This window comes from Mastigoproctus giganteus, chromosome 5, assembly GCF_048544385.1.
Source record: "Mastigoproctus giganteus isolate SK-2022 chromosome 5, ASM4854438v1, whole genome shotgun sequence".
Classification (NCBI taxonomy): domain Eukaryota; kingdom Metazoa; phylum Arthropoda; class Arachnida; order Uropygi; family Thelyphonidae; genus Mastigoproctus; species Mastigoproctus giganteus.
The window spans coordinates 96,151,181-96,177,538 of record NC_143579.1 but is presented as its reverse complement, the minus strand read 5'-3'; the positions used below and the strand labels follow the sequence as shown (position 1 = coordinate 96,177,538).

General features: G+C 38.1%; 1 protein-coding gene across 3 annotated transcripts in view; it reads left to right on the top strand.

Moving 5' to 3' along the window:
* The window catches only part of Gale (UDP-galactose 4'-epimerase), a 292,156-nt gene that overhangs the window by 185,583 nt on the left and 80,215 nt on the right, over nt 1–26,358 (top strand). For all 3 annotated transcript variants that reach the window (XM_090373357.1, XM_090373355.1, XM_090373356.1), the window contains one exon: nt 17,653–17,833. In XM_090373357.1, the coding sequence (XP_090229483.1) occupies nt 17,653–17,833 (181 nt within the window). The remainder of the gene's footprint in view (nt 1–17,652; nt 17,834–26,358) is intronic.

Genomic DNA, 26,358 nt, shown 5'->3' with positions numbered 1-26,358 from the left:
TGATTGTGCAGGCAGATATGAAGTTCTTTGAGCAGTGCAGACGGGCTGCAAGAGTAGCTCATGGAGTATTGTCAATGATATACAGGAATTTTTCCAGCAGGGATAAGGAGGTGATTATTCCATTGTATAAGGCAATGGTCAGGCCACACCTAGAGTACTGTATACAGGTCTGGAGGCCTCATTTCAAGAAGGATGTAGAGCTGCTGGAACGAGTACAGAGAAGGGCAACAAGATTAGTGAATGGAACAAAGGGGTGCTCTTACGAAGAAAGGCTTAAGTTTTGCAAATTACAGTGTCTGGAGACTAGGCACCAGCGAGGTGATCTGATAGAGTTGTATAAAGCCTTGAATGGTTTAAGCATGCTCAATGCTGATGGGATTCTTCCTCTAGCTCAGAAAAATCACCTGAGAGGGCATAAATTCAAATTGAGAAAAGACAGATGTAGGATAGACGTGCGGAAATTTGCCTTTAGCCAGCGGGTGGTTGGTTGGTGGAACAGACTGCCATCCCTTGTGGTGGAGGTTGATAGCCTAAATAAGTTTAAGGCTCAGCTGGACAGGTATTTTGAACGAACAGAGGGGTGAAGTGGAAGTGGGGTTTTTTTTTTTTTTTTTTTTGGCTGATGCTGCATAAGCTTGCTTTCTTGCATCAAATGCCTCTACTAATGCTAAATGCTTCAACTGTGGCCAACTAGTTTCCGATCGAATAGACAGGAAGAAGTGACCCTCGCTTGATTGCAAATTGGGCATACACATATGACTTACTCTTACCTACTCAGAAGACCCCCCCCCCACTCAATATCAAAACTGTCAAGTTCCATTAACTATACATCACTTCATAGTGAACTGTCCAAAATTTCATAGAGAACGTCAAAAAGACTTTCAAACAATAATGAATGCACAAAACAACTTAATGCTTAAAACAATGTTAGGTGACCGGCCAAATATCACTGAAGTGTTCTTCTTCCTTAAGTTAACTGGATACTTTCAAAACATATAAAATTAATAGTATACCATTTATAGAGAAGCTACATGAATATAAAGCAGAATTTTGACTTTATTCTAAACCACAATAAGGTAAGTGAAAAAATGCTGATATACGAAACTCTCCTACCTAGGCTAGGTGCATTATAGCCTAAGCTGCTCTTGCGCCAATATCTTTTAAACAATAACAACAACAATACATCCTTCCTAAAATGAGGCTTCTAGACCTGTATGTAGTACTCAAGGCGTGACCTGATCATTGCCTTATACAAAGGGATAATCATCTCATTTTTCCTACTAGTAAAATTCCTGTTAGCTGCCCTAGCAGCCTGTCTGCAATACTTAGAAAATTTCATATCTGACTGCACAATTACTCACAGATTTTTTTTTCATTTTCTACCACCCTAAGTGTAGTACCACACAGTTGGTACATTTCTCTGGGGTTACTTCTACCAATATATGCAGTACTTTGCATTTGTTAAACTTCATTTGCCACTTCTCAGCCCATCTGCCCAACTTTTCTAGATCCTGTTACAGTAGCACACTGCCATTGCTATTATTAACAACCCAGCCAATCTTTGTATCATCTGCAAACTTCAACATTAAGCCTGACATACCTTCATCAATATTATTGATAAATATACAGAACAACAGTGGGGCCCAATGCGAACCCTGGGAGACTCCACTAATAACATTAGTTCATGAAGAGCAGCATCCATTGATTACCACTCTCTGTCTTCTCCCACTCAACACCCTTTTATCCATCATAACAACTTTCCGTTAATACTAATACTGCTTCAATTTGTACAATAGTCTTCCATGTGTAACAGTGTCAAAAGCTTTCCTGAAATCCAAGTACATGATATCAAAATTATTTTTTGCATCCAGTTGCTTTCTAACCACATCATAGTATCCAGTTATATATGTCTGAATTATTACTGCAGTCTTCTGTAGATAATCCTGCAATACATCTTTAACCAGTGACTCCATTATTTTATCTGGAACAGAAGTTATTATTCATGTCACCCTTAGATCTCCTTTGTGAATTGGGGATACATTTGTACATCCCCAGTCCATAGGAACTTTCCCTGTGTCCAAGGATGCTTTCATAATTATGGTTAAGGGTTTGCTTGCTTCCTTTGCCACCTCCTTTAATATAACTGGATAGATCCCATCTACCCCAGGGGCCTTTCTTATGTTTAACTTCAACAATTTCTCCTCCACTTTGCTCTCAATTATTACAAAATCATTAAGCATCCTGTTACAGTTTAAACTTCTGGCATTCTCCTTCCTTAATAACTCCTCATGTGAATGTAGATGCAAAATAATCATTCAGATTGTCAGCTCTCTGAGCAGGATCATCAACAGTCGAACCATTGATATCAAATGGACCAATCTGATTCATCCCCTTCTAAAGTTTATATAATGACAGTCTTTGCTGTTTTTCTTAACATCTTTTGCCAAAGATTTCTCTTAAAGTTTCCTGGAAAAAAGTGTAAATGGGAATGTAGTAAATGAAGCTATGTTGCATCCCAACTCTCTGTATACTAAAATTAGTTCATCCACAATTTCACTGTAAATTTGTGATTTCTCATTGCCCAAAAAAAGTTTCAGCAGATGTTTTCGAATGCCTTCCAGGCTCTTATTTCTGTAGCATTTAATTTTTTAGTGAATTCCTCATCTTGAAATAGCAGTTAGACTTGAGGACCCCAAAAATTCCATCTTGTATCTTGGCCTCATTGATTTGAGGAAACCTTTGCCTCAAAGAGGTAATTCCTTTTCCTTTTTTGTCCATTGCTTTCACAAATATTTTTCTTAAATCTAGCTTCATGTGCAAATGGAGGTAAATAGATTTTTGACTTATCCACCGAAGGAGGATGTGCTACATTTTTCATACCTGGTGTAGTTTCTGAATGATCTGACTTGTTTTTACCCTATAGTGGCAGTTCTTCGCTCGACTGTCCAACTTACATAAAAAGCAACAGTATTTAGTGTACTCACCTTGCAGCTTAGTCAGCAAAGTTACCACTTTTAGGTCAGCACAGATATTCAATTTGTATTCTTGATGGGTTTGCTTGCTTCCACATTTTTTGCAAAAGAACTTGTAGGTCCTTGTATGTTTCTTTCATATGAACTGTATGGGCCAATGATATAGATGAATACTTATTTCCATTATGGAGTAAAACGTTCAAACTGACCTTGGATGAAGCAATGAAAAGCCTGCACTGCTTGGGGACATACTCCAGATGTAACTCTTTCATTAATTCCTGGACATTGTTACCATAAACCAAAGCACCATGCATGGAGTAATAGGTCATTATGTTAGATTGCCTCTTCCTATAAAAAAGACACCTTGACAGCCTTTTCAAGAAGATTCCACTGTTAACTCCGTGATCCTAGTAATCGAGCCTTGGTTTTGGAGAGGTCCAAATCGTAAGTTCTGCCTGAGTTTTGCAGTATCAAGAACTGAAAATTCTGGATCTGTACTCGTTCTGGGTTCTGCATCTTCTGGAGACTCCTGAATTAGAGTCAAATCCATAAGTTTCTGGTGATTTTCGCACTGGCATTGTATTATCATGAGGAACTGGCCTTAGAGTAGAAAGTATGTTAGGATACTCTATGCTTGGATTTCTCAGAAAAACTAGAAATATTGGCAATGCAAAAGTAACAAAAATCATTTATGTGGTGTCAAGGTTCCCGCCATATCACCAGAACAGCAAAAGGCATCGATTTCTGACTATCTCTAAGCCATCCTATTAATATCCTCGAACATGAGCTACAGGAAATCTTTGGAGCCCATACTTTATCTTGATCTCTGACCTTATATCCAAATTAGAGTTCATAGGCTTACCTCAGAAGTTGTGACAGTGGCTTTCACTGCGATTTTAATACCCTGTCTCCATAAAGTAGCAAAAGCTATCAGGCTTATTTCGGCAAGAACACAACATATTTCATGTACAGTTGAGGTACGTGCATATAAGAGCACAATTAAGAAATTGTAGATTTTTATTTCTAATTTAAACACTGTTCATGATTTATGCTTATGCACAGAACACTTGTATACATACACAAATTCACAAAAACACTTCTTTGCTTTGTTCACCACTCGCTCTCTAAAACACATACACTTTTTGAAATATGAAAATGCTTGCTTGGTGTGGTGGAACCTACTAGTATATATACAGGTAGAGAAGTTTCTAGAAGGCTCACAATGTTTCTAGAGCTCTGTATAGGCTTCTAGAACCTTCCAGAAACATCCTGACCTTTCTTCCACACGTAACAAACAATATTTCTAGAATCTTTCAGAATATCCTCAAAGCATATCGAAAGCATGTAGCTTTTTGTAGAAAGCTCCTGAATGCTCTAGAAATCTCCTGAACGTTATAGAAAAAAAATTTTAAAAATAAATAGATAAAATAGATGGAAAAGATAATCAAACCAACTGTAGGTCTTTGTTTTCGGTCATTAACTTACAATATTTGAAAATTGAGGGTGATGAGAACTTTTTAAGCACACATCTGAGTTTTTGAACATATTTCCTATGAGAATCTGTCAAAATTATTTCAAGAAGAAAATTGATGCCCACCAGTGTAATCGATTCTTCCACTGCCTATGGCCATTGTTAAATTATTAGTCTGTGCATTCCTCAAACTATGAGTTTTTCTGTCCCACGTAACACTGCCTCGATAGTATCAGCAAATACTCTTGTACTCCTTTTATTTAAGTGTATCCCAACCCTGCAAAAACAATCCTGTTGACAAGTATTTACCATGTTGTGAAGAACCAGTTCAGGTCATTGAAAACACTGTATAGTTCTAGGATGCCATTCTAGATGCACAGGTCAATCTAGGCTTCTGGAATGGCAGTCTAGAAGACCGTTTATTCTAAGTTTATTCAATGACCTGAACTCCTTCCACTGTTAAATTCAAAATGGAAATTTAAGAAAATGGCACCCTGCTCTTCCTGGTTATTCTTCTCCAAAGAAGTACCAATGGAATACAAATTTCAGTATACAGAAAACCAACCAATACAGAGCTCATTATCCAGTACAACTCTGCCCGGCCCCGGGTGCCAAGCGAATTGTGACCAGGCGATTATCTGTGCGATCTTTCAGTAAGTGATCTTCATAAAGTAGATCGGGTAGGGAAACGAGAGTAGCCTTGTTCAGGAAAAGTTTTTACTGCTCCTGGAAATAGAGAAGTTTTTTCTGTTTTATTAGCTTAAATTGGCATATTAACTTATTTTCTAGAGTAGCTTTATATTCCTAGTTACGATACTTAGTTTAAAATTTAACTTAGATAGAGATTTTTGTAGGTTATTACTTAGTGTCGGTAAGGGGGTATCCAATCCACATGTTACAAGTTTTGCAGCTCCACTGACCTTAATGTTTTTTAGCCATATTTAGCCGCTTTATTGACCAATTGTTGTATTAAATTATTTTCTATAAGTAGTTTACAGACCTAGTCAAGATGCTTGGTTTATTCTGAATTGAGACAGCGAGATTTGGAAGTTCATTTAATACTTAAGTGTCCGTAGATTTACCGTTCGTAACTTGCCGCCATTGTTATACAATACGACGTTAAATCCCGAACTAGATAGCGTTAGTCTAGTATAGTATAATATATTATATAATATTGTAAATTAATCAGTAAAATCTATTAATCTTGTTAAACTTTATTATCAATTAAATTGTACTTTTTAACTAAATACATATAACGACTTAGATTTTACAAACGTAACATAATTAATTAATACATAACTTGATACGGAAGTTATATAAACGGAACTCGTAGATAATATTCGATACTGAAAAATATATATAGATATATAGTGTTATAACTGTGTTGGGCCTCCGTAGCCGCGTGGTCAGGAGCGGGAGTGCAGTAGCACACGCTCTTTGAGTAGACCGGGGTTCAAGCCCTTGACTGCTAAATACAGTCGATCTGACAACCCGCACTGGACCAGCGTTGTAGATTATGGTCCATGTCCCTCAGCATGAATTGTTGAGGAGGCTTCCATCCTGCAGTGAGTTGATAATGGCTGCAGTTTACCTTTTTTGGGATACAAGTTTAGGATTATAATTATTTTCTGAAATTGAAATTTTATTGAAATTAAATCGAAATCATGACTCAGACCAGAGCAGCAAAGCAAAAGGCTCAAGCTAATGGGAGTGCTGTGGCTCAGGGGAGAACTGAGGGGGACAGTTTCCCTCTGAATCACGGCCTTTTAAAATGCACTGCTTGCTTGATGTTTGTGGAGCAATCGGATACGGGATATGATATTGCCATGGGGGATGTCTTTGTGTGTGTGCAATGTAAGGAGTGTAAGGAAATCAGGCAACAACTCAGCTTGTTATGGGCCTATATGAGAGCTTGAAGGACAGGGTGGATGCCCTCAAAGGATCTAAATTGAGGGCCCATCAAGCTCTCGGCTGCCCACATCAGCACCAGAGCTTGCACTTGATCATCATGCAACACAGTGGCAACTCCCAAGGCAGAATGCACTGATCCCACGGGAACTAGTAGTTGTTGGTGACTCTATTGTCAGGGAAACGGGAAACTTGGTATGTAAAAAGGATAGGTGGAACAGGACCAGGGAACAGGTGCATGTATACTTAGAACAGGACCAGGGTATGTCTGCCAGGGGCAAAGGTTGATGACGTTGTAGAGCGGATATCATCTTTTAAGGTCACAAAAGGTGATATTGTTGTACACATTGGCACTAATGATATTAAGAGAAGGAGACCGGCAGAATTACTTAACAAGTACAGGTCACTGTTGAAAAAAAGCTGTGAATTAGGGTTGAATTTGAAAGTGTCTGCAATTCTGCCCAGACACGATAGGAGGGAGTATATGGTGAGAGCCTTGTCGATCAATTCGGCCCTGGAAAGATTGTGCAAGGCTCAAGGGGTAGAATTTTTTTCAGCCTGGTCTGTACTTGTTAACAGGAGAGACTGTTACCAAACTGCTAGCTTGGGGGGATACAAGGACTAATAGATTAACAGTAGCCACTGGTAGAGGTGAACGATTCTTGAAATGAGCAGCAGCCTGGAAAACAAGATGCAGAATATTTCAGAGACTGCTGGGAGTCATTGCGTTACAAGTAAATACATGGGTTGTGTTAGGGTAGCTAAGAATAGAAACAGGTGCATGTATACTTGCGTGTACACCAAAGCTAGGAGTTTGGTAAATAAATTTGATGAATTTGAGGTATTGCTCAAAACATCAAAGACAGATATTGTTGGGGATATCAGAGACATGGTGTCACACAAATATAAGGAATGCAGAACAGGAATTTGGAGAGTACAATGTGTACAGAAAGGATAGAAAAGATAGGAAGGGAGGAGGGGTTATGCTATTAGTTAAGAAATACATAAAATCCAAGGAAGTGAAGCCAGTCGACATTGCTGGACAGTGCAGTGTCGAGTCAGTTTAGTGTGACATAAGCATGGGGAGATCAAATTGAGAGTAGGAGTGTATTATAGGCCTAATGACTCTGATGAGTATAATAAGAAACTGTACAGGGAAATAGAGTGGGCCAGTAAATCAGAGAGTTTTATAATGGGGGATTTTAATTTCCTAAATATTGACTGGAATTTGCGGATAGATCACTCACATACTAGCAAGGCTTTTGTGGATTTATTGGATGATTGTTTTCTACATCAGAATGTTCGGGAGGCAACTAGAGGGAGTAATACTCTTGATCTGATTATCAGTAGTGATTCTTCATGCATTACGAATCTGCAGATAAAGTAACCACTAGGTGGCAGTGATCACACTGAAGTGGGATTTACTCAAAGAGGTAACTACTATCAGGGGTAAAGGGAAGGGTTTGTGCTTTTGTAAAGGCAACTACGATGGTCTGAGACAGTATTTAAATTCTATACGGTGGGACCAACTGATGATGTTACCAACAGCAAATTCAAAATGGGAAGCGTTCAAAGAATTTATCTTGGAATTACTAGGCTTTACATACCAACTAAGAAATATTGTTCAAGGTTTGGGCCTAAATGGATGTCAGATGAACTAATGATACATATAAATCAATGGGTGACATGGAAGCCTATGATAAATATAAGCTGATTTGTAACCAAGTCACAAAGGAGGTTAGGCACACGAAGGCTGATTATGAGAAATCCTTCGCAAATGATGCAAAGAAAAACAGAAAAGAGTTCTTTACCTATGTAAACTCTAGGAGGGGGATGAATCAGATTGGTCCACTGGATATTGATGGTTCAACTGCTGATGATCCTGCTCAGGTGGCTAACAAACTAAACAAGTATTTTGCATCTACATTCACACATGAGGAGTTATTCTGGGAGTGGAATGTCAGAGGTGAAGTAAACTTTGTCAGTGAGCTAGATGATTTTGTAATAACTGAGAGGAAAGTGGAAGAGAAATTGTTGAGGATAAACATAAAAAAGCACCTGGGTTGGATGGGATCTATCCAGTTATATTAAAGGAGGCAGCAAAGTCAGTAAGCCATAATTATGAGAGCTTCTTTGGACTCAGAGGAGGTACCCATACTCTGGAGATGTGCAAATGTGACCCCAATTCACAAAGGAGGATCAAAGGCTGACACAATTAATTATAAACCTGTGAGTTTAACTTCTGTTCCAGGAAAATTAATGGAGGCACTTGTTAAAGAAGCACTGCAGGATCAACTAGACAAGACTTCAATTTAGTTCAGACACAGCATGGCTTTATTGAGGGAAAGTCTTGCCTGACCAATTTGATTGGATACTATGATGCAGTCACAAAAGAACTGGATGCAGGGAATAACTTTGATATTATATATTTGGATCTTAGAAAGACTTTTAATACTCTTGCACATGGAAGACTGCTGCACAAATTGGAGCATTGTGGAATTGGAGGCAAATTGCTGCTATGGATAAAGGGATGGTTGAGGGGGAGAAGACAGAGAGTGGTAATCAATGGACACTGCTCATCGTGGACTAATGTTATTAGTGGAGTCCCTCAGGGTTCAGTGTTGGGTCCATTGTTGTTTTCTGTATTTATAAATGATATTGATGATGGTATATCAAGCTTAATGTCCAAGTTTGCAGACGATACAAAGGTTGGCAGGGTTGTTAAGGGCACTACTGACAGTATGCTGCTGCTGCAACAGGATCTGAAAAGGTTGAGCAGATGGGCTGAGAGGTGGCAAATGAAGTTTAACATTTACAAATGTAAAGTACTACATAAGGGAAACAGTAACCCCAGAGTAATGTATCAACTCTGTGGTACTACACTGACAGTTGTAGAGAATGAAAAGGACCTGGGGGTAATTGTACAGGCATAAATGAAGTTTTTTGAGCTGTGCAGACGGGCAGCAAGAGTAGCTCATGGTGTCTTGTCAATGATATACAGGAATTTTTCTAGCCGGGATAAGGAGGTGATTATTCCCTTGTATAAGGCAATGGTCAGGCCACACCTTGAGTACTGTAAACAGGTCTGGAGGCCTCATTTCAAGAAGGATGTAGAGCTGCTGGAACGAGTACAGAGAAGGGCAACAAAATTAGTGAATGGAACAAAGGGGTGCTCTTACGAAGAAAGGTTTAAGTTTTGGAAATTACAGTGTCTGGAGACTAGGCACCGGCCGGCGAGGTGATCTGATAGAGGTATACAAAGCCTTGAATGGTTTGCGCATGCTCAATGTTGATGGGATTCTTCCTCTTGCTCAGAATAATCACCTGAGAGGGCATAAATTCAAATTGAGGAAAGACAGATGTAGCATAGATGTGCAGAAATTTGCCTTTAGCCAGCGGGTAGTTGATTGGTGGAACAGACTTCCATCCCTTGTTGTGGAAGTTGATAGCCTGAATAAATTTAAGGCTCAGCTGGACAGGTATTTCAAACGAATGAAGCTGGTTAAATGGGAGTGTTTTTTTTTTTTTTTTGGCTGATGCTAAATAAGCTTGCTTTCTTGCATCATATGCCTCTACTAATGCTAATGCTAAATGTTAAAAGCGACTAGTAATTCTTTTTAAGTTCCAGCTTCAAAAAATTGTTTATTTCATAGAAGCTTTTCTATTGAAAAGCTTTTATAGAGAGTAGTGAAGGAAATCCACCTTTCTTTTATATTTTTCTTTCTTAAGTACTAATCCTTAATAACTTCTGCTTTGTCACACCAGGCACTGCTCCTGCCTCCCCGTGGTGTGGCCGGAAACCTTGGCAGAAAAGTTAAACTGCCAATGGCTAAAAGGAGCAAAATGTGTTTCCACCTTTAGAGCCGACAAGCTCTCGGCCAGAAACTGAATCTGATCATGACATATCACGACCCAAGAGGTTGAAAACAAATTCTCCAACAACAGTGTCCTGCATTTCTTATTTTGCATTCACTTTCAGAACAACCTCTCGGTAAATTATCTCCTTTCCTCATCCAGAAACACCTGAAGAGTATTGCAGGATCTCCTAAGACTGTGAAGAGGCTACAATTTGGAGACCTACTATTAGAAATGGCAAACTGTAGACATTCTGAGAAACTCTTACTAATTTAAAATTTTGCTGGGATACCAGTTAAAGTATCTCCCCATGCTACCCTAAATACATCTAAGGGTGTTATATCTAGCTAGGATCTGTTGAACGTGATGGAGGCAGAAATAACTCATTCATCTTATTCATCTCAAGAGCTCTAAGATCAAAATGTTATTGCAGCAAAAAGAATAATGAATAAAAAAGATGATAACTTTACACCAACCAAGAATATTATCCTTATGTTTAATTCCCCAAACCTACCGTCATCAGTAAAAGCTGGTTATCTACTTTGCTGTGTTCGTCCGTATGTACCCAATCCCTTGAGATGTTACAAGTGCCAAAAGTATGGCCACTCTCAGACGACATGCAGAGGAAATCCAGTATGTCCCACCTGTGGATCTTCTGATCATACTCAATCTGAATGTTTGGCGACAGAGAAAACTTGTCCCAACTACAAAGGCAACCATCCTGCCTATTCCATGTGACAGATGGAAAATTGAGAAAAAAATTGTTAAATATAAGGTTGAGAACAAGGTAAGCTATCAAGAAGCCAGGAAAATAATTGCTCCTATGCCCAAATGTACCTATGCCAGTATTACACAAAAACAATAAACAGTGTCCACCCAAACTGATGTTACCGTCCCCTCAAACATATCAATCTCTGATTGGGCTCGAGCTATCCTCTCTGATCAACAGTCCAATGTCCCTAAGCACTCAGAACAGGCATGTAACACTCCTCTTACAATACCAGTGACATCTTCCCCACCAGTGATTGCTACTGCATCACATAGTAAAAGTTCCAATTCAAAAAAAAAATATCCAAAACACCTCCATGGATACTAATTACTCATCCAACCAAGAAGACCCAATTTTAGAAATATATGTGGAGGAAGAAATGGACACTAGTCGGCCTATATTTCTAAAAAAAGACAAACCAAAACTGATTTGCCTTTTTATCTTTTATGTCTGACTGACATAAAACTACCATACTGAAAAAGCAGTCAGATGCAGCTTCTTGTACTCATCTCAAATAATGCCTTATATTTTACAGTGGAATTGTAGAGGACTTTGCAGCAATATCGACGATATTCATGACCTTATTCATCACTACTCTCAAGTGGGTTTCTGCTTGCAAGAAACCTATTTAACTTCCCAAATTTCCACCTCCATAAAGAACTACTCTATATATCGAAAAGATTGCAATACATCAAATGCTGCCCGTGGTGGTGTGGCCATCTTGATCAACTCGCAGCTCCCACCGAAACAAATTGTTCTTCAAACAGAAATTGAAGCTGTTGCTGTATGTTTCATTACTCAGATTGCAATAACACTAGTTTCAATCTATTTTCCTTCAAATTATACCTTCTCTTACCAAGATCTGGAAAACCTTCTACTGCAGTTACCTGTCTGTCCCATGTCTGTCTATTGGAAGATTTCAATGGTCACCACCCTTTATGGGGAACTTCTAAATTAGATACACATGGCTGACTGATTGAAACCTTTCTGGATAGGCAAAATCTTACCATTCTTAATACAGGTGAACCTACGCACATACAATTGCCAACTGGACAAACTTCTGCAATTGACCTCTCAATATGCTCCCTGGTACTGTTTTCAGTCATGGAATGGTCTGTTATGAATGATCCCATGGGCAGCGATCATTTCCCAATTATTTGTAATATGCTCACTGCACAATCGCCATTAGCTGAACCCTGCCGAAAGTGGAAATTATCTCGTGCCAACTGGGTCAAATTTCAGTCAGCTATCACCCTGGATGAGGAAATTATACGGTTACAGCCCATTGATGAAGTAACGGAATATATCACATCCCACTTGTTATCAGCAGCTAAAAACTCTATTCCATTAACAAATCCTATGCCCCAGCACCATTTTAACTACTGGTGGAATGAAGAATGCACGAAAGCAAAGAGGGAAAAAAATAAAGCGTGGAATTTATTTCGACGATCACTAACAACAGTTAATTTCATTAACTATAAGAAACTAAGGGCAAGAGCTCGTCTCCTTCAAAAACAAGCCAAGAAGGATGCCTGGACTTGGTTTGTGTCCACTGTAAATAGAAACACTGGATGCAAATTAATATTGAAGAAAATTAGACAGCTTTCTGGAAAGTTTCTGACCATCCCTTCTTCAATCCTTTCCTGGACTGGGCAAGAACTCTCTGCTCCTTTGACTATAGCAAATGCTTTGGGCAAAACCTTTGCTCAAGTCTCAGCGGCATCAAGCTATTCCCCGGAATTCCAGAAAATCATGAACAGCTACCCATAAACTTTCGCACCTCTCTAATCTTACCATATAACCAGCCTCTTCAGTATTTGAAACTTCTACAAGCTGTTAGAACAGTATGCAACAGTGCAGCAGGGCCAGATGGAATATATTACATCATGTTACAGCACCTTGGTGACAAACAATTGCAGTTGCTGCTGTTATTTTATAACCGAATATTTCTGGAAAACATCTATCCTACGTCTTGGCACCATGCCACAGTTTTGGCCTTTTTGAAACCCGGTAAAGATCCCTCCAATCCTTTTAGTTACTGGCCAATTTCCCTTTCCATATGCCTTGGTAAAATTCTTGAGAAAATGATCCACAGACAACTCGTTTGGATCATTGAAGACAAAAGTCTAATGAGTAATAGTTAACATGGCTTTCGCCAAAACAGCTCTACCTTGGATCTCATGATCAAGGCCGAGTCCGCAATTCGCAATGCCTTTGTGAGGAATGAACACCTTGTTATGGTCTCCATCGACATAGAGAAGGCATTTGATACTACCTGGAGTCACAGCATTTTTAGAGACCTGCATGCCCTTGGTCTACAAGGCAACCTGCCTATATTCATTTTTATGGAGTCGTTCTTATCAAGTACGATATTTTAACTCCCTTTCTACGACATTCTTGCAGGAAGAAGGAGTTCTGCAAGGGTCTGAACTGAGTACAACTCTTTTTGCCCTTAGAATTGACTCCATTACTAAAGAACTTCCAAATACTGTTGAGGCTTACCTTTATGCTGATGATCTCTCTCTCTTTCTTGCCATTCTCAGACCATGAGATCTATTGAACGTCAATTGCAGATATCACTAAATAAAATACAAAAGTGGGTAGTGCTCAATGGTTATCATCTTGCACAACAGAAAACTGTCGCTATACATTTTTGCAATCAACGCAAATTACATTCAGATCCCGAACTTCACACATTAAACTTTACCAGTCCGATTGGCAACAACATCAGATTCTTGGGATTAACCCTTGACAAGAAGTTAAGCTTCCTTGAACATATTAAATCCGTACGTAATACCTGTCTCAAAAAGCTCAACATACTAAGAGCTTTATCCGCCCTGTCTTGGGGAGCAGATCGTACCTCGTTGCTTCGACTATATAGAGAATTGATTAGATCATGTTTGGATTATGGTGCTCCAGTCTACAATTCTGCCTGAAAGAATGTACTATGCTGTCTGGATCCTATACAACACAGTGCATTACGGATTGCACTTGGAGCCTTCACGACATCTCCAACTCACAGTCTGTACATTGAAGCTCATGAATTCCCTTTGCACCTCAGCAGAAAAATGTTAATACTGAAGTATGCAGCCAAAATAAAAAGTTGCTGTTTGCATCCTATTCACCCATACTTCAATCCTAAACTAACTAATCTCTACAGAAATAAACCTAATAAAATAAGGCCAGCAGGCCTACGGCTTTTTGAAATATCACAGAGTTGGAAAGTTCCTCTTCACAATAGTCAACAGATAATTAATTACTTTCATCCACTTTGGACTCCCCCTCCTCAACTGAAATTTGATACTTATTTTCTACAATGGGGTAAGAATCTTCTACCAACTCTCAACCTGAAACAACTCCATGCAAGTCATATTCAGAGCTATGTTGATTTCCTGCCAATATATACCAATGGGTCCAAATCTCAATCAGCTGTTGGAGCAGCAGCAGCAGTGTTCCCCCCTCCGCTATTATTTCAGCTTCCCTTCCCCTAAGTATAGCAACTTTTCCACAGAACTACATGGAATAAAATTAGCTCTATCTTCAAAATATTTAATTTACACAGACTCTCTCAGCTCAATTAGAGCAATGCAAAATCCATCCTATACGAATCATCCTGTTTTAAACCAAATCAGGAAGTTGCTCTTGAAAATTGAACTACGTCAACAATTAGTGAACTTTTGTTGGATTCCAGCACATTCAGGCATAAAGGGAAATGAACTGGCGGATATATCAACAAAAAATCCCTCCACATTAGATTTGACCTCTGCCCATATTCCAGCCTCTGACCATGATATCATCATAAAAGCAGCATGCGTTGAACAGTGGAAAGAGCTATGGCACATTCAGACTAATAACAAACTTTTCCAGTTGAAACAGGAACCAAAATTTTGGCACTCAAGCATCCAAACAGCTAGAAGGAAGAAGTGGTACTTGCACGGTCAAGAATAGAATATACTCAACTGACCCACCTCCATCTACTCACAGATGATGATCCTCCTCAGTGTCCACACTGCTCAGTACCGTCACCACCAAATACGGAGGATGCCGAAAGGTCAGAGAATGACCACCGCATATCCCGGAGCAATGTGGCCTTAGTTGCTAATGCTCCTAAAAACCAAATAACAATAACAGTAACTGCTCAGTACATCTAACAATTAAGCATATTCTTGTTGACTGTCCTCAATATCACCAGGACAGAACATCAGTCCTGCTTTCTCTGAATAAACTGCAAGAACCAATATCACTAGAGCATATTATTGGCGACCCGGCAAACATTAATGAACTTTTCTGTTTTCTGAAAAAAAATTGGAATATATCATCGCTTCTGAATAGTTTCTAAAATGAAATTGAAATGCCTTCAATTCTGAATTATTTCCTAACACATATCTGTGGACAAGCACTATAGCCAGTGTAGCTTATGCACCATTAAACACACACACGCGCGCGCGCACGCACGCACGCACGCACGCACGCACGCACGCACACACACACACACACACACACAGAACTCTGCCCACCCCACTGCACAAAAACACAGCTATAACTCAACTAACCCTCAACAATGGTTATCTGCTCCATATGATAAAGAAAATCGTAGGCCAAGATTAAAAGCTAAAATTCTAAAATCATATTTTAGAGATAAAAGATCACAGAAGTAAAATAAAGAACCTCCCACACATCTGCATTCCATTTGTCCCAGGCATCAGTGAAAGCTGCCAAAAAAACAAGGTATGGCCAAATTCTACAGTAGTTCTCATCTCATAAACAGTGCCTAAAATTAGCCATTGATAGTTCCAGAGGGCCAGAATGCCACATAAGTGCTGTTGTTGGGGGGGGGGGGTCATCTACATTGGCGAATCCTACTGGCAGCTTCAATCCCAACTGGATGAACACAAGAAGGATGTACAGTATGGCAGGTCTAACAAATTGGATACAGCCTACCGTGCCTTCCAATGCAGGAACCTTTATGGCTGCCAGTTATTACTGGATGCAAGAAATAATTCTAATATATACTTGATTTCAGAAAAGTTTTTTAGTGTTCCATATGAAAGCCATACAAATTGACATAATATGGCATTAGAGTCACTGCTATGGATAAAGGGATGGTTGAACTGGAGAACACACCATGGTTATCAGTGGCTACTGCTCTTCTTGGACTTATTTTTTTACTGAAGTTTCCTCCCCTCATGCCTCAAGGGTTTAGTATCGAGCCCATTGTTAATATTTATTAATGAGATGTTGATGAGGGCATATCATCATTAAACCATGTATTTCCTCATTTTAGTTAAGATGTGACTTGATGCTTATGTTTGCAGATGATACAAAGGTTGACAGTGATTCATGACCGTAATTAGGGTGTGCTACTACAAAATCTAGAAAAATTAGACAGATGGACTGAGATATTGAAGTTTATTGACAATTGCAAAGTCTGACTTTGCTGTTGTTCTATAAGCTTGCTTCCCTGCACTAATATCTTTTTGTGCCACTACAACAATTTTGTATATTCTTGTTTATATTTATAGCACTAAAACATGCATGACTTAGAAACCTACCTCTTTTGGCATTTCTCACATTGTGGAAATAATTCATAATTGGGTTTTCAGCTGTTGCACTTCTAGTTGCCCATTGATGAGAAGACAGTCATCTCTGAAATAGTGCCATTTGGATGGTGATACTGAAATTAAAATAAGTAACAGCATACTTCTCTATTTTGGAAGTCTTTCTTATTCAAGGTGCTATAGTAGAAGATTTGTGAAAGATATCACAATATGAGATGTATTGCAAGAATGCTTTTTTATGAAAACTTTGTTTTGCTTTATATGATTTAGTTATGTATGCTTAAGCAGTAACTTATATATTTGGCTCAGCATTTAAAATTTAAATTTACATTTATTGAGGGGTTTCAAAGTAAGTAACTGGAAATAAAGAATAGAAGGTTTCTTATTTCCATTTACTAACAGAGACGTCTGATTTGTTGGATATTTTGCATAAGATGGCAGAAAAGACAAGAAATCTTTAGTTGGCCTATAATGATCTTTCAAACTGTAAAATGTAGTGTATTTTTACAACTAACAATTTTTTTGTCATGTGTTAATTACTCTTTCACTCTTGTAATTCAGTATATTCTTTTTATTTTAAGATTGCTAATCCTATAAATATTTAAGAAAATTGATAATTTTTTTGTTTAAATACCATGAGAAATATAGTAATAATTGGATATTTTAATAAAGATTATATTAATATAGTACAGTTAGATATAGAAAACATAATATCAACATTTTTTGTGCACATACATAAAATCAAAATTTGTGGCTCAAATAATATTTGAGCCACAAATTTTGAATAATATTTATTTAGCATTTATTGATTTTAATTTTATTTTGAATTTATTTAAAATTATTATTTAAAATTTATTTGTGATGATTCTTACACCTGCCCAATTGTATTTTACTTAAAAAAAAAAAAAAAGATTGAAGTGGAATAAGGAATTTGCTTCTTTACTATTGCAGCAGCCATTCCAACAGTACCAAGTTAGCAATGGTTCATGCATTTTTTTTTTTTTTTTTTTTTTTTTGTGTGTCAGATTATGGATTCAAACATGCAGCATGCTTTCCTGTGGATACTACCCTAGAACATAGCCAACCCTAAAAATTTAATCTCTTTTACTTTATTTTCAGGGTTGGAAAATTATACTTTTGCGTTATTTTAATCCTGTGGGAGCGCATGAGTCTGGATACATTGGAGAGGATCCTCAAGGCCCTCCAAATAATTTGATGCCTTATATTGCCCAGGTGGCTGTTGGACGTCGTGTGGAACTGCAAGTCTTTGGTAATGACTTCAGTACATTAGATGGCACTGGTATGTATTATCTTTCTATACATTAAAATAATTTTCCTCCTAATGATATTTATTCAGTCAATGAGAGAAGAGAGATGCAGGTTACATGGTAATACATAACAACTACAAAAATATGTAACTTTAAGCGTGGTCACATGCTATGTTTATCTAACATGACCACACGATACCATTCTTGATTTCCATATGTAACATATTTATTTAAATAAACTAAATGCAACAATGGATAATATTTTAAGAGTTTAAGATTCTACATCTACATAATATTGGTGTAGATACATCATAGACAACTCTTAAAGAAAAACTACAATAGTAGTGGGAAAGGTACCCACTGATGAAAAGCCAACTAGATTTGAAATGGTGCCGTCTGGGTGGTGGTGCCCACCAAGGATAAGTGACAATAGTCTTCTCTATTAGTGAAGCGTTACTTATTTGAGGTAGTAAAATACATGGTAACTCGGTGTGAAGGGTGAGCACAATATGAGATACAGATTTAAAGAAAAACTACGATCATAGTTTTTCTTTAAGAGTTGTCTGTGGTGTATCTACACCAATATTATATAGATATAGTAACGTATTTATGTATTCATAGCTTGAGGAAGCGACATACATGGATTTGTTAGAGCTGAAAGCTTCTGTAAGTATTTTATTTTATTTTATCAAAAGAAGCGAGCGCAGCAAGCAGGGAGTGAAGCCCCCTAGTCGATATGAAATTAAATATGATTGCCTTTTTGTTTCAGTAATGAAATAAAGTGGTATGTAGTGTGGAATTAAGACTTTCAATAATCCACATATACCTTTGGGATGAGTAATGAAAAGTTCTGAGCTTTCCATATTTTCAGAATAGCTAAATAAATTTGTATTTTAATGGCATGGTTCAATATTTAGTGTTGCAATAATTAGCATGGTTCAATATTTAGTCTTAAAGATAGCTTCCTTTTTTTGCTGATTATGAGAAATTGCTGGCTAAGAGAGCAAAGAACAGGGACAAGAGGTTTTTCATGTATATCAATAAAAATAATAAGAAAAAAAAAAATGAATCAGATTGGATCATTGTTTTGTAAGCCTTCAATAATCCAGCTGATGTTACAGATGAATAGAACAGGCTTCCTATCAATATTTACAGAATAAAAACAGCCCTTCCTGGTGAGGAGAAACTGCAAGTGACCATTAATTTTGAGGGAGGTGTCGAGGCAATGCATTGAACCATGAAGGTTGTGAGGGTATCACTGGATTCAGGAGAGAGTCCCTTGAATTGGAGAGTTTCCAGTATATAAAAGGCAGTTCTAAGAGCAAAGTGGATAATTTCAGACCGATCAGTGTCACTTCACTCTTAGTGAAAATTGTGCATACAGTAATAAAGAGTGTAATATTACACTTTTAGATAGAAGTGGAATTCTGAAGAAAATAGATTGTGATTTTGTAAAGGAAAATTCATATTCAACCAACCTGGTTAAGTGTTTTCACAGAATTGCTCATGGGTTGGATGTAGTAAATAACGTTTACATTTTATACTTGGATTTCAATAAAATATTTGACTCAGACCTGTATGAGAGGTTATAAATTGGAACACATGTTGGAATCACAGGGAAGAACACAGGGTGGCTGCAGGGTAGGATGCAGAGGGTTATGATTAATGGTTACTCATCAGATTATGTTAATGTAAGAAGTGGAGTTCCTAAAGGCTGGGTACCCAGACCGCTGTTGTTTTGTTTTTGATTTTCTTAAATGACATTGTCAATAAGATACAGAGCATTTTATCAAATTTTTGAAATAATATCAAGATCAGTAGAATAGTTAATGATCAGTGCCAAGCAGCATATTTTTCAGAATAACTTAGATTAGATACATTTTAATCAGCAAAATGCAAGGTTTTACTTGAGGAATAGTAATGCAAAAGAAACTTAAAAAACACTTGGTTGAGCAAATTAAAAAAGTAGAGGTAGAAATGGATTTGGAAGTACAGTACAGCCTGATTTGACATTCTCTGAGCAGTGCAGACAGGCAGCAAGGAAGACCCATCATGTCTTGTCAATGGCTTGTCAAACATTTGCTTATAGGGACAGGGAGGTCACAATTCCACAGTATAAGGCAATTTCAAGACTGCATGTGGAATACTGTGTTTAAATGTGGAGACTGCACCTAAAAAAAAAGCATCAAGCTTCTTGAAAGGGATGAAAGATGGACAACATGCCTCATGAGATCCAAAAAAGAGTGACCACATGAGGAAGGGATGATTGCATGTGGAATATATCGATTACAGAGCGTGGTAACTGGGCACAATAGAAGAGACCTAAGTATATAAAGCTCTGAGAGGAGAAATTTTCACTGTTATAAATGATTCAATAACTGGCAGCCATAAATTCAAATTAAAGGGAAAGAGATTTTGAGTGAATTGCAAGAAGTTTTCTTTGGCCAGTGAGTTATTGATTGCTGAAATAAGTTTCTGCATGGACAATTCAGGCTAATTGCTTGCGGTTGGTCACCAGTCAGCTGGATAGTTGCCTATGTGACAACAGGGTCACATAGGTAGTTTCTTTTTTATTTTCTATTTTATTATATATATAAATTTTATTTTTTTTTATGATATGTAGTAAGTACTGGTCATTGTGATCACATTTACCAATTGAATTTTAATTCTTTTAAACAGCGGTTCTAATAAGCGAAAATTGGAGGACTGTTATCTACAGGCTATAAAAGTAAATATATAAAGCACAAATTTATACTTTATTACCTTTTTTTTTTTTTTTTTTTTTTATGTAAACCCTGAACATGAGAGATATTGGAACCTATTGTACTTAGTACCGTGCTTGGGTTGGAGGTTGAGAAGACGAAAGAAGATATTTGTCGATTTTAGACTTGAACTTCTGTAGTCTGTAATTTTCAGGAAATACGTATGAAGGAAGGTTGTTCCAGAAAATGGCAGGTGAATGAATAGACGAGGAAGATGAAAAGTTGGTTCTGTGAATTTGAAGTTGGACAGTAAATGGATGTTGGCTTGTGGCGGCACGTGTTCGGACTGTTTTGAAAGAGAGAGCGGGAATTATAGAAGCCAATTCAGAAGAATAGTGCCCATGGAAGTATCTGTAGAAGAGGAATGCAGCAGAAACAGTACGTTTGTGAGATAGCTAGTGGAGAGACTCTGTTAGAGATGAATCATTAATTAACCTAACTGCCCTCTTCTGAACGGAATCAAGAAGCCTGAGAGGTTTTGGGGCACCACCCCAGATGTGGGAACAATATTCCATGGTAGGGCGGATTTGTGATTTGTACAGAGTGAACAGCTGTTTGGAAAAAAAGTAACACTGGAGCAAAAGAGAAAACCAAGTTTTTTAGATGCAGAGGAAGCAATATTTGTAATGTGCTTGTGCCAAGAGAGAGATTAGAAGTCATGGTAATCCCCAAAAGAGAGAAAACATTTTGCCTAGAAATCAGAGTGTCACCAAAGATAAGCATAGGAGCAGAAGAATCCTTTTCGGAGATATAAGACAAGACTGAGTTTTAAAAGGATTGAAATCAACTAAGTTGTCTTTGCCCCCACTGGAGATCGGCATTTAAGGAATTGGTAGCAGATTTTCGAGAAGTTGAAGTTGATTGATCAGGACAAGTTTTCTTAAAATGGAAAGTGGAAAGCAATGTGCTATCATCGGCAAAACTATGGATAGGATTTCCAGTCAATGGAAGAAGGTCATTAATATACAAGACGAAAAGAGTGTGGGAAAGAACTGAACCTTGGGGGACACCGGCATTAGTGGCGAAGTTAGAAGACAGTGAGCCATCTACCATCGCCCTCAGTGAGCGATCAGAGAGAAAACTGGATAACCAATTACAAAAAACAGTTGGCAAACCATAAGATGGAAGCTTGTTTAGAAGACCTTTATGCCAAACACGATTGAAAGCCTTTGAAATGTCAACAGCAACTGCTTGTGTTTCACCGAACCTTTCCATTGAATTAGTCCATAAATGGGTAACATAAGCCAGAATATCACCAGTGGATCGACACTGACGGAATCCATACTGGCGATTGTTGATAAGACGAAAGGTTTCTAGGTAGTTTAAGAGTTGGCGGTTAATTGATTTCTCCATTACTTTAGAAAGAGTAGAAGTAATTGCAATTGGACGATAATTGGATGGGAGGGATTTGTCACCCTTTTTAGGAACTGGCTGGATATGAGCAAATTTCCAAGCAGAAGGAAAAACACCTTTGGAATAAGAAAGTGGAAAAAGGCGGCAAAGAATAGGAGTAAGTTCAGCAGCACAGGTTTTGAGAACAAGTGGAGAAATACCATCAGGACCTGGAGCTTTCTTAGCATCAAGATTCATCAAAATCCTTCTGATATCCTTTTGATGGAAGACCACAGGAGGCATTGAATGGAGCGTGTTGGGAATGGTGGGAGGTGTTTTACCAAGATCATTAATACATGAGCTGGAAGAAAAATGGGATGCTAGCAGGTCAGCTTTATCCTTGGCCGAAATGACAACAGAACTATCTGGTTCTGTTGGGCAGAGGTGCGAGAAGAGATGGGCAAAAGTTGCGGCCAATAGCTTTGACAAGAGACCAGAGTGCTCGGCTACCATTAAGGCAAGAAGCAAGTTTTCTACTCTTAGCCTGTTCAAACTCTAGTTTGGACTGATTAATAACTGCTTTACAATTGGTGTAGGCAGAAAATGAAACTGAAGAATTAGAAACAAGCCAATTACGGTATGCAACATTCTTCTCTTGAACAGCCTTAGCACATTTATTGGAAAACCAAGGTTTAGATAAAGGACGAGATTTTAAAGTGGAGTGTGGGATAAAGAATTCCATTCCTGCAAGAATAATTTCACTGACACGATCTGAGCAAACGTTGACATCAGAAGTTTTGAAACAATAATCCGACCAAGGAAAAGAAGAAAATAAATCTCACAAGTCATCCCACTTTGCATTCTTGTAATGCCAAACAATATGAGGTTGGGAATAGCCATGAGATAAAGGCTCCATTGGAGAAGAGACAATCACCAAGTTGTGATCTGAGGTGCCTAAAGGACCTCTCATCGACCCTGTACTTAGAAGGGTTGTTTGTGAGAAAAAGATCAAGCGTGTTGGCTGTATGGTTAGGATTGCCTGGTATTCTTGCAGATAAATGAACAATCTGTGCAAGATCATTAGTAATTGCAAAAGCCTCAGCATCTCGACCAGCTGGGTCAGTGTGACTAGAAAACGGAAGCCAGCTGGGGTTGTCAACATTAAAATCACCAAGGAAAATTACCTCACTGTTAGGTAAGTTGGACTGGAGAAAGTCAAGTTACAAAGAGAGGAAGTCAAAGAGCTCCAAGTGATTAGTGGAATTGGGAGAACAGTAGAGACAACAGATGAATTTGACATAATGAGGTAGAGAGATTTTAAGCCAGAGAAGATCGAAAAGAGGAGATTCCAAATTACCAAGTCTCTGACAGGGAATATCGGAACGGATATATGCACAAGTACCACTTTTTAGGCGAAAGGAATCATACAGCAAATAATTTGGGCATCTGAGATGAGCAGTAGTTGAATCAACCGATAACTGAGATTCTGTCAGAAAAAGTACATGGGGTTTGGCAGACTGCAAGTGGAAATGGACATCGTTGAGATTAGAATTGAGACCATGTATATTTGTGAAATGAATTAAGAAGTGTTTGAGAGATTTAGATCTTTTCACAGATAGGCTTTCTCTATTAGTTTGACAATTCATGGTGTATTCAGTGGTAAGAAAAAGTGGGTGGGACATGCTGTATGAAGTAATGAAAATTTTGGGTATGGCGTACACATGGTAAGAATATACCCAGATCCTTGACATAACGTGGCCTCGACAATGCCCCCGCATACACACTCCTCGGACCCCCTCCTGTCACTATCTGGCAGAGTAGAGGTAGCAAGATTATACACTAGCTGATCCGGATGCCTCCTAGAGAGTTACCAATAGGTTCGGTCCCGTGTACTAACTAGCGGCCGGCTTGCGGACACCGTTTTAGAGCTGTACCCTCAAAATGTACGGAAGATTGGATCTCGCCACGATGTTCATCATAAACTCAAAAGTCATCAATCATACTGCATGATGGAAGAGATGGGGGAAGGGTTGACCGGAGCTTAGGTCTGGAGACTAAACATGGGTTCCACCACTTCAAGCCTCTAATAAGCAAAGTAGTGGTATTGCACCAGTTGATGAGAGTCATCTATCACCTAGTACTGCCTGGTAACACCGAGGGGGCATTCCTCTATGTGATGTGGACGCCACACCTTGACTTACGTTGGTTCGTACCTGTGTGGTCACCCACCGTCTGCTTATGCATGGAGGTTATACCCAGGATTACTAACAGTCCAACCATCGTGAAGGTGCAAGCAGAGGATTTGGCTGTTACAGACCGTCCGGACTTTGCCGAAATTGGGTCCACTTGACTTGAGTGACACCCGAATATCAGTTCCATCAGCGTTTTAGACTCCTAGATAGCAAGTACAGCTTGTCTAGCATATCTGAGAGAATGTCTGTGACAACCTCAAGGATCTTACCAATTAACAAAATTAAATGATACATAAAAATTGGAGGAATAATTTCCATAGGTTAGCAAAATAAAAATAAATTTACGCTTATGTATATAGCTTAATTAATACTGTAATATGTACATACCAACTAATTGATATTTCTGTTCACTGACTTTTTTTTTTTTTTTTTTTGAGTTGTAAAATTTAAAACAATAAAAAAAATAAGCAGTCATAGTACACGTCATAGTCATAGAAAGGCCATAGTACACACAAATTGCAACTAATACGAGATGTGCAAGTGAGATACAGAGTAACAAGTTTACAAAGCTTAAAAAATAGTATGAAGAGAAGATTCTGAAAATTTATGTTTTTTATATGATTGAAGATTTCATGGAAGGGGAAACACATTTTACCCTAACTTAAAAACCCTCAGAATTCCTGCTATCGGTATTATAGCAAATGCAGTAAGATTGAGTTTACTACCCATTTAAAATAGATTGCATTAACAGAAAAGCCCAACAAACTGGAAATTGTTTTATGGTAGTGACCTTCAGAAATATGCTTTAGTAAAATGTCACAAAGGCATTCAAAATTGATTCTTATAACCAAACATATGATAACGATGAAAGTGTAGTGCATTTTAATGATTTGAATTGATTCTATAAAATGGCTGATTCTACTAACCAGTGATCATGCTAACTGGTGCCTACTTATTTCATTTTATGATGGGCTTACGATTGTCTCCTACTGGACAATGTGGTCCTTCCTCTCAGCCAATAGTAGCGTTTGTAAATGTGTTGGCAATATATGTATTAGTGACAGAAGAACAATTTCCTTTTTTTTTCTTCTTCTTCTTATTATTATTATAAAAAACGTTTTCTCCTTCTTTTTTATATGGTATTTTTTCTGCCCATGACACGTACTGGTACCAAGTGCATGGGGTGGTTGGTTGTTTGTCCGATTGCTGTTCTTATTACTGTTGATCGAGAAACTGTCTTACTATCCTACAGGTGTTCAGGATCGTGGCTTTCTGGAGTTCCATGTAAGTGTTCTCTGGGAGGCCTATTGTTGCTAGGTTCTTATGGAGCCTCTTTGGCACCATGCCGATCCGGTGTTTGACACAATAATCGGGATGGTTATTACTTGTTCCATATGCCCTATTTCTTTGACTTCCTCTCTTAAGTATGTTTTCTGGAGGCTGCTGGTGTGGGACACTGCCATGTCGTAGGTAGCCAAGGGAATGGCTACCTACCTGATGGTAGGTAGCCACTCCCTTCTTTTCAGTGAGGATTATGTCTGATCTGTTGTGCGGAATCATCTTGTCCATTATGATGACATGGTCTAGGGTCCCGGTATAGTCTGTGAATGGTACGGCCTGAAGCTCATACTTGTAATATAGTAATTACTACTGTATAATATAGTAGTACTACTGATAAATGATGCAAGGAAGCAAGCAGTACTGACTATATAATAATAATAATAATAACAACAATATATTCCTAATAATATGTCTAATTCTTCCTTAAATGTATTCAAACTACTAAACACTTCCACAACTCAGGTGAAGTTTTTGCTGGCTCCAGCAAATAGAGAAGTTTTGCTTTTTTATTGACTTAAATTGGCATATTAATTTATTTTTTAGACTTGCTTTATATTCCTAGTAACAATACTTTAGCTTAATTTTAATTTAGATAGAGATTTTGTAGGTTATTACTTAGTATCGGTAAGGGCATCAAATCCACGTGTTAAACGGGTTTTGCAGCTCCCCGCGAACGAAAAGTTTTTAATTATACTTAGCCACTTTAGTGACTTAATTGTTAGATTAAATTATTTCTATGAGTAGCTTATAGACTTAGTCAGCTCTGTGGTTTATTTTGAATTAGATAGCGTGATTTGGAAAGTAAATAATACCTCGTGTCCGTAGATTAACTGTTTGTAACTTTCCACCATTGTTATACGATCCAGCGTGTGCACTGAACTAAATAGTGTAAGGTCTAACGGAAAACTAGATAGTGTAAGGTTTAACGGA